The 11677-nt window shown below is 41.2% G+C and overlaps 1 protein-coding gene across 2 annotated transcripts in view; it reads left to right on the forward strand.

Moving 5' to 3' along the window:
* The window catches only part of HACD3 (3-hydroxyacyl-CoA dehydratase 3), a 48101-nt gene that overhangs the window by 14380 nt on the left and 22044 nt on the right, over window positions 1–11677 (forward strand). For both annotated transcript variants that reach the window (XM_011968320.1, XM_011968329.1), the window contains exon 2: window positions 9453–9495. In XM_011968320.1, the coding sequence (XP_011823710.1) occupies window positions 9453–9495 (43 nt within the window). The remainder of the gene's footprint in view (window positions 1–9452; window positions 9496–11677) is intronic.

Raw genomic sequence — 11677 nt, forward strand, 5'->3', positions numbered from 1 at the left:
TACAAAAAACTAGCCGGTCGAGGTGGCGGGTGCCTGTAGTCCCAGCTACTCGGGAGGCTGAGGCAGGAGAATGGCGTAAACCCAGGAGGCGGAGCTTGCAGTGAGCTGAGATCCGGCCACTGTACCTCAGCCTGGGCGACAGAGTGAATTGTTTTGTATGTTTGTTTGAGACAGGGTCTCACTCTGTCACCCAGGCTGGAGTGCAGTGGTGTGATCCTGGCTCACTGCAGTCTCCACCTTCCAGGCGCAAGTGATCCTCCTACCTCAGTCTCCCAAGTAGCTGGGACTATAGGCACATGCCACCATGTGTATTTTTTTGTATTTTTTGTAGAGACAGGGTTTCACCATATTGCCCAGATTGGTTTCGAACTCCTGAGCTCAAGCGATCTACCCGCCTTGGTCTCCCAAAGTGCTGGGATTACAGGCATAAGTCACTGCGCTTGGATGAAAATAGGAATATCTAAATATATTTGTGAATTTTTGCAAAACACGCATATACAGAGAATAGATAAACCAGAAATGAATGAAATGGTTACTGGTATGTGGGGAATAGGAATGTGGTAGAGGAGGATGGGTTTGGGAGCAAGACTTCTGAGGAAATCATTTCATAAAGTTTGAATTTTGAACAATGGGAATGTTTTACATATTCAAAGATAAAATTGTATTAAAAAAAAAAAAGGAGACCAGGCCTGGTGGCTCATGCCTGTAATCCCAGCACTTTGGGAGGCCGAGGCGGGCAGACCACGAGGTCAAGAGATCGAGACCATCCTGGCCAACATGGGGAAACCCTGTCTTTACTACAAATACAGAAATTAGCTGGGCGCAGTGGCACATGCCTGTAATCCCAGCTACTCAGGAGACTGAGGCAGGAGAATCGCTTGAACCTGGGAGGCAGAGGTTGCAGTAAGCCGAGATCGCGCCACTGCACTCCAGCCTGGCGACAGAGTGACACTCTGTCTCAAAAAAAAAAAAAAAAGTAAAAAGCAAATTAAATAAACAGAACCAAAAGGACCTAACTGTATATCAAATTGATGACAAAATCTTACAGATAAATTAATCAATACAAATAATATTTGAACATAGTACTATGGTTCTTTAGTAGATTATGTCCTTTTTAAAAGTCAACCTTCCCCTCTTTAACTGGAATATATTTTAAGGACAAAAAGAACTGCAATTAAATGTTACACTTAGAAGGGTTATTTTTCCCTTTCCTTTTTTTTAAAATTGAATATAAATTTTCTATCTTTTTTCTTATTTTCCACAAGGAAACTTCTGCAAGTAATTAGTAGGTTTACTGTTGGCAAAAAAAGTTGATATTCTAATTCTGAAACTTTTTTAGGATAAAACAAATATATAAATGTGCTAATGTTATTAGGAAGATTTTCACTGTAAGAGGTATAAATCTTAAATAACAAGGTAAGGAGAAGCCTTGTAATAGCTTGACTTGGAAACTTCACTATGACATCATCATTTTTAAAATTCTTAGCTAGCCCACTGAAAGATGAACATTAACTATACCTCAGTGTACCTAGATCATGGCTTCTACATTACCATTTCCAACCGAAGGAACTATGCCTCCTTGAAGAAATGGCCAATTATTTCAAATCTGTGCCAGAGAAAGAACAATATCCTCAAAGGGTACACGGTCATGTCAGAATCATACAGGATTTGGTTTGAAGGGATTTCTACTGGCCGAGTTGGTGACAATTTGAACATCAGAAAGAGTAATAATGGTAATGGAATTTGGCTGAGCGGATCACAAAAGAAAATCCATGAGTCTATCGGGTGCGGTGGCTCACGCCTGTTATCCCAGCACTTTGGGAGGCCAAGGTGGGCGGATCACGAGGTCAGGAGATAGAGACCATCCTGGCTAACATGGTGAAACCCCCTCTCTACTACAAAATACAAAAAATTACCTGGGCGTGGTGGCGGGCGCCTGTAGTCCCCACTACTTGGGAGGCTGAGGCAGGAGAATGGCGTGAACCACCCGGGAGGCGGAGCTTGCAGTGAGCCGAGATTGCCGCCACTGCACTCCAGCCTGGGTGACAGAGCGAGACTCCATCTCAAAAAAAAAAAAAAAAAAAAGAAAATCCGTGAGTCCATAGCGATAGTAAAAAAGAAATGTAGACCAGAGAGAGTACAGGCTGGTGGTGTTTGCAAAGGCACCACAGGGATCTAGAGCTATTCAGTATCTTGACTGTGACAGTAGGTAGATGAACCTATACATGTGATCAAATTGTGTAGAACTTAACACACAGACGCACATGCACATACCTGCAAGCGAATACAAGTAAAACTGGGAAATCTGAATAACATAGGTGGGTTGTGTCAATGTCAGTATCCTGATTTTGATTTTATGCTATAGTTTTGTAAAATGCTACCATTGGGGGAAACTAGGCAAAGTGTATAAGGGATCTCTCAGTACTATTTCTTTTTTTAAAATTTTTATTTTTGTGGGTACATGGTAGGTGTATATTTCTTAGAGCTACATGTGAATCTACTATTATCTCAATAAAAATTTCAATTAAAAAGAGAGGGAGAGAAGAGAAAAAGGGAAAACTCTTTTTTTACAGAAGAATGCCAACTAGAAAATGAAAAATGAATGGTTGAATTAGAAAATTATAATTTTGCCGGGCACGGTGGCTCATGCCTGTAATCCTAGCACTTTGGGAGACCGAGGCCAGCAGATCTCCTGAGGTTGGGAGTTTGAGACCAGTCTGACCAACATGGAGAAACTCCATCTCTACTAAAAATACAAAATTAGCCGGGCATGGTTGCACATGTCTGTAATCCCAGCTACTCGGGAGGCTGAGGCAGGAGAACTGCTTGAACCTGGGAGGTGGAGGTTGCGGTGAGCTGAGATTGCACCGTTGCACTCCAGCCTGGGTAACAAGGAAACTCCGTCTCAAAAAAAAAAAAAAAAAAGAAAGAAAGAAAATTATAATTTTGTGACCTCCAATGTAAAATTGCATCAGGTAAGGATTAACAATAGTTGACCATACCATTGGATGAAAGAGTGTTGTGAGGGAATGGCAGGTTACACTATTAGGTAACTTGCTAATTACAAAAGGGAACACTACAGTGGAAAGTTCTGGCAGTCACCTTCTCAATTTAATGACCAAATTTATCATCACCATCTAACATAAGGATGCCATATGTAACCATATCACCTATGAAATATTTTTGCTAAAAATGGTTAATATGAAGGAATGGCCAGACAAATCCAGAATATGATACATTTTACCAGACAACTGGCATGGGTTAATAAATAAACGTGTAAGTCTGTATTAAATAAAAATAGGCATGACAATCAAGAGGAGTGTATGTACCTGGATTGGATCCTGGATTTTTTTTTAAAAGTGTAAATATAGTGGCTTCAGGATAACTGCATCAAGAGTGCCATCAAGACTTGCAGTTTATTTCCTCTTTCCCTGAATCTGGGCAGGCCCTCTGGCAACTTAGTGAATAGAATGCTGGAAAATGATGCTGTGACCAGTTCCAGGCTTGCTCTTTGTAAGAGGACTGCCAGCTTCCACTTCTTCTCTCTTGGAGCACTTGCTCTTGAGACATTCCCTCTCGGAACTGAGCAGCCCTGCTGCGAGAGACCCAAGCCACATGGAATGGCCAAATATAGTTATTCTGGTCAACAGTTTTAGCTGAACTCCCCAATGACAGCCAACAACAATTAGGAGCTAAGTGAGCAACCCATCTTGAATATTCCAGCCCAATATACTATAGTCCCAGCCAACATCACGTGGAATAGAACTATATAGCTGAAGCCCAGTCAACCTGTAGAATCACGTAAGATAATAAAATAGTTGTTTTAAGTCAAGTTTTGGAGTAGTTGGGTTGCATTACAGTAAATAACAGAAACAATTGAACATCTTTGAGACGATTCTTCATGTAGATTTTTTATTAGATAATATGGAGTTATTGTTCTTAGGTATTAGAAAGCTTTGATAATTATGCAAGAGAATATAATTTCTTAGGAGAGGAAATATTTGGAGGTGAAATATGATGTCTGCAGCTCATTTGAAATAATTCAGCAAAAAAGTATGCATATAAAAAGCAAATATTGGGAGCTTTATATTTTGTATGATATAACAATATTGTTTAGAAACAATATTTGTTTCTAAAACAAAAAACAAATATGACATTTAGCAATCAATTGGCAGAAGGTATATGAGTTTTCATTATACTATTTTTTCTTTTTTTACTTGAGACAGGGTCTTGCTCTGTCGCCCAGGCTGGAGTTCAGACTGGTCCCAAACTTCTGGCGTCAAGGGATCTGCCTGCTTTGGCCTTCCAAAGTGCCGGGATTGCAGGCGTGAGCCACGACGCCTGGCCTATTTTAAAAATTTTTTTGTAGATTTAAAAGTTTTCAAAGTAAAGCATTGGGGTGAAAAGGATCACATTAAAAATACACAGTGTTGGGGGTCCCCAGCAGCCACAAGTGTGCTCAGTGATTTGCTAAAAGGATTCGTGGGACTTAGTATATAATTGTACTCATGACTAAGGTTTGTCACAGCTGCAGAATACAGGACAGGATCAGCAAAGGAAAAAAAGCACGAGTGGAGTCTGGAGAAATCCATGTATAAACCTCTCTGTCACTCTTCCTCCTGTGAGGGGGTATACTTGAGCACGCTCCACCAGCGATGAAAAATGCAGTGACTTATGTGTAACATTTCTGCCCAGGGAAGCCCATTAGTGATTGAATACTCATGATTTTTTTTTTTTTTTTTTTTTTTTTAGAGACAGATTCTCACTCTGTTACCGAGGCTGGAGTGCAGTGGCCCGATCTCGGCTCACTGCAACCTCTGCCTGCTGGGTTCAAGCGATTCTCCTGCCTCAGCCTCCTGAGTAGCTGGGATTACAGGCACCCGCCACCTCGCCTGGCTAATTTTTGTATTTTAAGTAGAGACGGGGTTTCACCATATTGGTCAGGCTGGTCTCAAACTCCTGACCTCATGATCCACCCACCTCAGCCTTTGGGATTACAGGCATGAGCCACTGTGCCCGGCCAAGTACCCATGATTTTTACTGGGGGCTTGTTACTTAGGTAACCTTGGCCTAACATGTACCAAAATTCCAGACTCCTAGAAGGAAAGTTGATATTCACCATAAATCACATTGTTTGTAGGCACAGTTTAGGAACATTGAACCACCCTTATTAGTTAGGGGGTGGAGGAAGGCTGAGTTTCTCGATAGATGTCAGCCAAAGGCTGATCTTGGAAGCAGGCACTTTTAAAGACTGCAGCCTCAGGACTGCTATATTAACTCTTCTGCACACATACTAATCACACAGATGGGAAGATAAATACTAATGATTTGAATGAGAAAGGAAACTCTTGTCCAAAGAGTTAGATGGCAGATAGTTTATTGTGAACTCTTTGTAGTTCTGCCAGAGATTCTGAAAATGGGATGAATTGACTTCAGTTCACTAAACAATTATTGAGGCATTAGGTATATAGAGATGAATAAGACACAGTCCCTGCCATCAAAGAACTCAGGTCAAGAGAGGCAATTAAACGATCAACAATGATTATGGAACAGTGTGGTAAGTATTATAGTAAAGGTGAATACAAAGTAGGAAGGAAGCTGTTGATTCTGATGTTAGGGTGAGGAGGAGGGAAGAGGAATTAACATTTGACCTGAACTTTGAAAGAGAAGTAGTGTTCAACAGGCATGGAAACTTAGATGGGCACTCTAGTCAGAGGAAGAAAAGCAACCGGAATATGAATTCTTACTAGTTGCCAGGCTCTGTGTGTGCAATTATAATTTAGTCCTTACAACAGACTTGTGATGTAAGTGATTTTATTGTTATTTTTAAAATGATGGCTGGGCATGGTGCCTCATGCCTGTAATCCCAGCAGTTTGGTAGGCTGAGGTGGAGGATTGCTTGAGCCCAGGAGTTCGGGACCAGCCTGGGCAACATAGTGAGACTTGTCTCTGCGAAAAATTTTAAAAAGATATTAGCTAGGCATGGTGATGTGGACCTGTAGTCCCAGATATTTGAGAGGCTAAGGTGGGAGGATCCTTGAGCCTGGGAGGTGGAGGCTGCCGTGAGCCGAGATTGCACCACTGCACTCTAGCCCTGGGTGACAGAGGGAGATTCTGTCTCAAAAAAAAAAAAAAAAAAGAGAGACAGTTGCTGTGAATTTGAGTTTTCTTATTCCCTTTTCCGTATTCACTCCTTTTTTGAGACAGAGTCTTAGTCTGTCACCCAGGTCGGAATGCTGTGGTGCAATAAAAGCTCACTGCTGCTTCGACCTCCTAAGCTCAAGTTATCCTTCCAGCTTAGCCTCCCAAGTAGCTGGGACCACAGGCATGTGCCACCACACCTGGCTATTTTTTTTATTTTTGTAGAGACAGGGTCTGTGTTGTTCAGGCTAGTCTTGAACTCCTGGGCTCAAGTGATCCTCTTGCCTAGGCCTCCCGAAGTGTTGGGATTATAGGCATGAGCTACCTTGCCCACCCACTCTCTTTCTCTTTTTTATTTTTTAAAAGAATTAGAGACAGGGTCTGACTACTTGCTATGTTCCCCTAGCTGCATTCGAACCCCTGGGTTCAAGTGATACTCCCACTTCAGCCTCCCGAGTAGCTGGGACTGTAGGTGCGTGGTACCAGGCCTGGCTATTCACTCCTCTTCTTATAAGCAAAAGCACAGTTTCTTTTCTAGTAAGAGATGGACTAGGTTGTGTAGATTGAGCTTTCTATTAAAAACAACGGAAAGTATTGAATAAAAATGTCTTAAAAACATCAAAAAGTTAACGAGGTAGAAATGAAATTGGGAACTCAGAGAGATAAGCTGAACACGGAAACTACTTTTGCCTTGCGAACATTTGCTCAACTAAGTGAATTTGAACTTTGGTTTTGACAGCCCGACAGGTCGCAGGTGATAGAAGTAAAGTCAAAACCCGGCCTGGTGCGGTGGCTCACACCTGTAATCCCAGCACTTTGGGAGGCCGAGGTGGGCGGATCACAATGGTCAGGAGTTTGAGACCAGTCTGGCCAATATGGTGTAATCCCATCTCTACTGAAAATAAATAAATAAATAAATAAATAAATAAGTAAGCCAGGTGTGGTGGTGCACGCCTGTAATCCCAGCTACTTGAGAGGCTGAAGCAGAAGAATTGCTTGAGCCCAGGAGGCGGAGGTTGCAGTGAGCCTGGGGAACAGAGTGAGACTCCATCTCAAAAAAAAAAAAAAAAAAAAGGTTATATGCATCTAGTAACATTGCCTCAATCATATCTAAATTAACAGATGTACAAGGAGAAATAGACAAATTTATGATAGTGTGATTTCCCAGTGATTGATAGAGCTAGAAGACAAAATTCAGTAAGGATATAGATTATGTGAACAAATAATTAACAGTAAACCTAATGGACATATAAAGAACATGGCCCCAACAACTCCAGAATACACATTCTTTTAAATGTACTGAGAGTGTTTACTAAAGTTGACTATATACTGCTTCCTAAACAAGTCTCCATACATTTGACAGGACTGAAATTACACAGAGAATGTTCTTTGATCCCAATGCAATTGAGATAGAAGTTAATAACATAAGGATAACTAGAAAATTGGAAATTGAAAATTAAGAAATCCGTCTCAACCCATGAAAAAACGATAATGGAAATTAGGATGTGAATGGAAAATACTGTAATCAAAGCTTGAGAGCAGCCAAAGTCGGATTTGGTAGGAAATTTATATTCTTAGATGATTATCTTAGAAAAAAAATAGTCCGAAAATTAAAGACCTTTGAATCTCCATTTCAAGAAGTTAGAAAAAAAAAAATAGCAAATTCTCCGAAAGAAATTGAAGGAAGGAAAGAATAAAGATAAGAATAGACATAGAAAGCAGAGGTGGAGAAAATCAATAAAAAGCTAAAAGTTCTTGAAAGATAATTAAAATTGCTAGACATATTGACAAGATTAAGACACAAACCGTATCAGTAATGAAGAAGAAGATATAACCATGCAAGCTACAGACATTTAAAAGCTAAGAGAATATTAGGCCCTGCACGGTGGCACACGCCTGTACTCCTAGCTACTTGGGAGGCTGAGGCAGAAGAATTGCTTGAACCCGGGAGGTGGAGATTGCAGTTAGCCGAGACTGAGTCATTGCACTCCAGCCTGGGTGACTTTTTCAAAAAAAGGAAAGAAAATATTAAAACAAGTTCATATCAGATAAAATGGATAAATTCCAAGAAATAGAGATAGTTTCTATAAAAGAGATAGAAAACCTGGATAGCCTCGTAAGCATTAAATACATGGATTCAATAGTCAAAAGTCTTCCCACAGGGAAACTTGCAGGTCTAAATGGCTTCACCTGGAAGTTCTACCAAGCATTTAAAGAAATAATTGCAGTTAATTATTTGTTAATCTGTTGCTACATAGCAAATCACCCAATATATAGTGGCTTAAAGCAACAATAATCAATTATTGTCTCTCACAGTTTCTGTGGGTTAGGACTTCAGGAGGGGCTCTGTTGGGTTGTTCTGGCTTGGAATGTCATGAGGTTATGGTCAGATGACAGCTGTAGTTGAGGAGCACAGAAAGCTAAGCCCACAGACGAAAAACAAACACCATGACACTGGGATCGAGCTGCCTCTTGCTTATTAACCTTGAGCTGGAAGTAGGAGGTGAGTTGTTTCTCATCCACTGGAAAAAGTGTTAAGTAGTTTCATTTTAAATTGTGATGCTAAACTGAAGGTATGTAGCAACTTCTGGGAATCAGTGAGCAGTTTGGAGAATTTTGACCTCTCCCGAGTCTTGTTTCCTTTGGGGGTTAAGAGAGTCTGGAGCCTCTAAGTTAGAGACACAGGCGCAGCGCGTTGCATTTTCATTCACCACCTGCAATCCTCTGCCCTTTCCTCCACTTGTCGGAATTAATTTATCATTCAGGTTGCAGTACAGGTCTCACCTTTTGTGGAGCTTTTCCCCACCACTCGATTCCTGTTATGCTCTCTCTCTCTCTCTTAACTCTGCTAACACTTGCTACCTTTTACCACCTTTTTCGTCTTGACCATATGTTTCTTGATAACTATTTCATATCTTCTCACAGAAAGTGCCTCATCTGTGCCACTGGAACCTCTGTTCTACAGCTCAGGGATTGAGTCCTGGAGATCTGTGTATTCCTCTCTCATATCTCACATAGCACCTTGCATGATCGGCCATTCTCAGAATGCAGTAATTCAGTGCTTGACTGTTTGCACAGTTAGAGCAGGTTAGAGTCCTTCTTGGCAGGAGTCTGCAGTCTTAGATAGGTACAGACAGACATAGAGAAAGCCTACACAGATGTGAATAAATGACTAAATATATTTGTGGGGGAGGCACAGAGTAGGAGGCTGAGTCCTCTTGGGAGAAGGATGAGGGGAAGAAGCCCCTTGTTTAATCTCATTTTTTCTCTTCATTAAAATGCCTTCTTACATCCTTGGTCTCTTTTCACAGAACCCTGCCATCAGCATCACTGAAAATGTGCTGCATTTCAAAGGTCAGTATCCCAGCCAATGCTCCCATCTCTATACACAGTTAAGGAGGTGTGGTGGTGGTTTCCCTTTTTTTTTTAAAAAAAAAATGTATTTGTTTTATCGATTTTTTGCTGATGTTCACTCCTTTGATCCTCATGAAGTAAGCTAAATTGTTTTGAAATGTATGATTAGAAAAGTCAAAGAATTGGTTTAAAATCCTGTTTCCCCCATGGAGAGGCAGTAGATACAGTGAAGAAAAAAAAAAAAAAAGAATCCTGGGTTAGAAATCAGGAGTCTTGTCTTCTAGCTCTAATTCTGCCACTGTCTTGGACAAGTTATTGACTTTTCTGGACCTACACAATTAAGATGCTGGGTTTTAATCTGTGTTTCTCAAACTCGAGGACCCGTAGACACCTAAGAATGTTTCCACAGGACTCTCAAGGGCTCATGGACCTGAGATTGAGAAACACGTGAAGAATTAAATATGGTCACTTTAAGTGACATTTGGCTCACTGCAGCTGTGAACACAGACACACATACAGCTACTGATTGCATGGCAGTACTTGATTATGAAATGGCCCTCTAGATGATCCAGAATATGCTGCTTTTTTAAAAAAAAAGATTATGATGAAAACAAAAAATAGAAATGTTATTTATTTATTTTAAGATTGAGTCTTGCTCTATCACCCAGGCTGGAGTGCAGTGGCACAGTCTTGGCTCACTGCAACCTCCGTCTCCTGGGTTCAAGTGATTCTTGTGCCTCAGCCTCGTGAGTAGCTAGGATTACAGGCACCTGCCACCACGCCCAGCTAATTTTTGTATTTTTAGTAGAGACAGGGTTTCACCATGTTGTCCAGGCTGGTCTTGAACTCCTGACCTCAAGTGATCTACTCGTCTTGGCCTCTCAAAGTGCTGGGATTACAGGTGTGAGCCACTGTACCTGGTTTTTTTTGTTGTTGTTGTTTTGTTTTTTTAAAAAATATTTTTCTTTTTAAACATTTTTAAAAATAATAATTATTTATTACACCATTCCTAAGAAATTTTCTTGATGAGACTTTGTGGCTCCCTGATACTAGATTTGCAGACCAGTTTGAGAAACACTACATTCTAGATGATGTCTCAGAGGCCTTTTCAACTCTGACAGTTTCTGATTCTATGAATCTGCCTCCGTCTCCCTTCTCCTCAGTCCATCAGCAGATTTACTGCTGTACTGGAGAGGGTGGGATCTGCATTCACTGTCACCCAGTGGGGCAGGATTCTCTCTGTTCCAATTCCTGGGATTATTGGAGCATGAAGAGTTTCTGCTTTATGTGAAATTCCATCTACCGTAATATACTTGCATGAAAGTACAGCCTGGCATTTGTATCTGCTTTTCAGGATGAGAGTAGTTACCACTCAGCTCAGGTTTTTTGGGAATTATATACATTTACATGAAAGTTAAAGTGATAAAAGCATATCTTGCCACTTAGACCTTATATACTGTGCTACCTTAAGGAATTTATGGTCATAGAGAATAATTGCTACCTATGGCGAATATTAGGCAGGTTATTAGTCTACATATGGTCAGATAAGGGCTGAGAGTCCCAGAAGGGAACCAAATGGTAAATGAATCAGAGAGGAGAGTGGAAGGGAGGTCCAGCAGCAGCTGCTGGGTCCAGCAGTCACTGGCACCTAGGCATGGTGCCAGCTTGAATTGGAGAAAGGAGCCATGTCAAGGCATAGGGATGAGGCACTGGCCAACTCAGGTACTTCCCTCCTAGTTCCACCTGTCCTTCATAAGCTACAAAAGCTTGTATTTCTTTTTCCTTGTTCCATTTGGGATGTACTAAAGGAGGAGTTAGCTTCTCCCTTCATTCTCTCTCCCTGGTTGGGAGGTTTTAGATTCAGAGCTGTCCAAGACAATCCAGCATTTCCATGTGCCCTGCAACTTTCCTTAACCACAGTCAAGATGATACACCCACCAATTTTTGTCTGCTCTAGATTTACAGCCAAAGTAATTGTGAAAGTTAAATTTATATCTGTGTGGCCCCTTTGGCATTGCTTTCTCTGTTCTTTTTCCTGCCTGTTATTTGTACGGGGTATCATCAGGGTCACAGTGGAAAATTGGGTAAATACAGGCCGGGCGCGGTGGCTCAAGCCTGTAATCCCAGCACTTTGGGAGGCCGAGACGGGCGGATCACGAGGTCAGGAGATCAAGACCATCCT

This window comes from Mandrillus leucophaeus, unplaced genomic scaffold (assembly GCF_000951045.1).
Source record: "Mandrillus leucophaeus isolate KB7577 unplaced genomic scaffold, Mleu.le_1.0 Scaffold12, whole genome shotgun sequence".
Lineage (NCBI taxonomy): Eukaryota > Metazoa > Chordata > Mammalia > Primates > Cercopithecidae > Mandrillus > Mandrillus leucophaeus.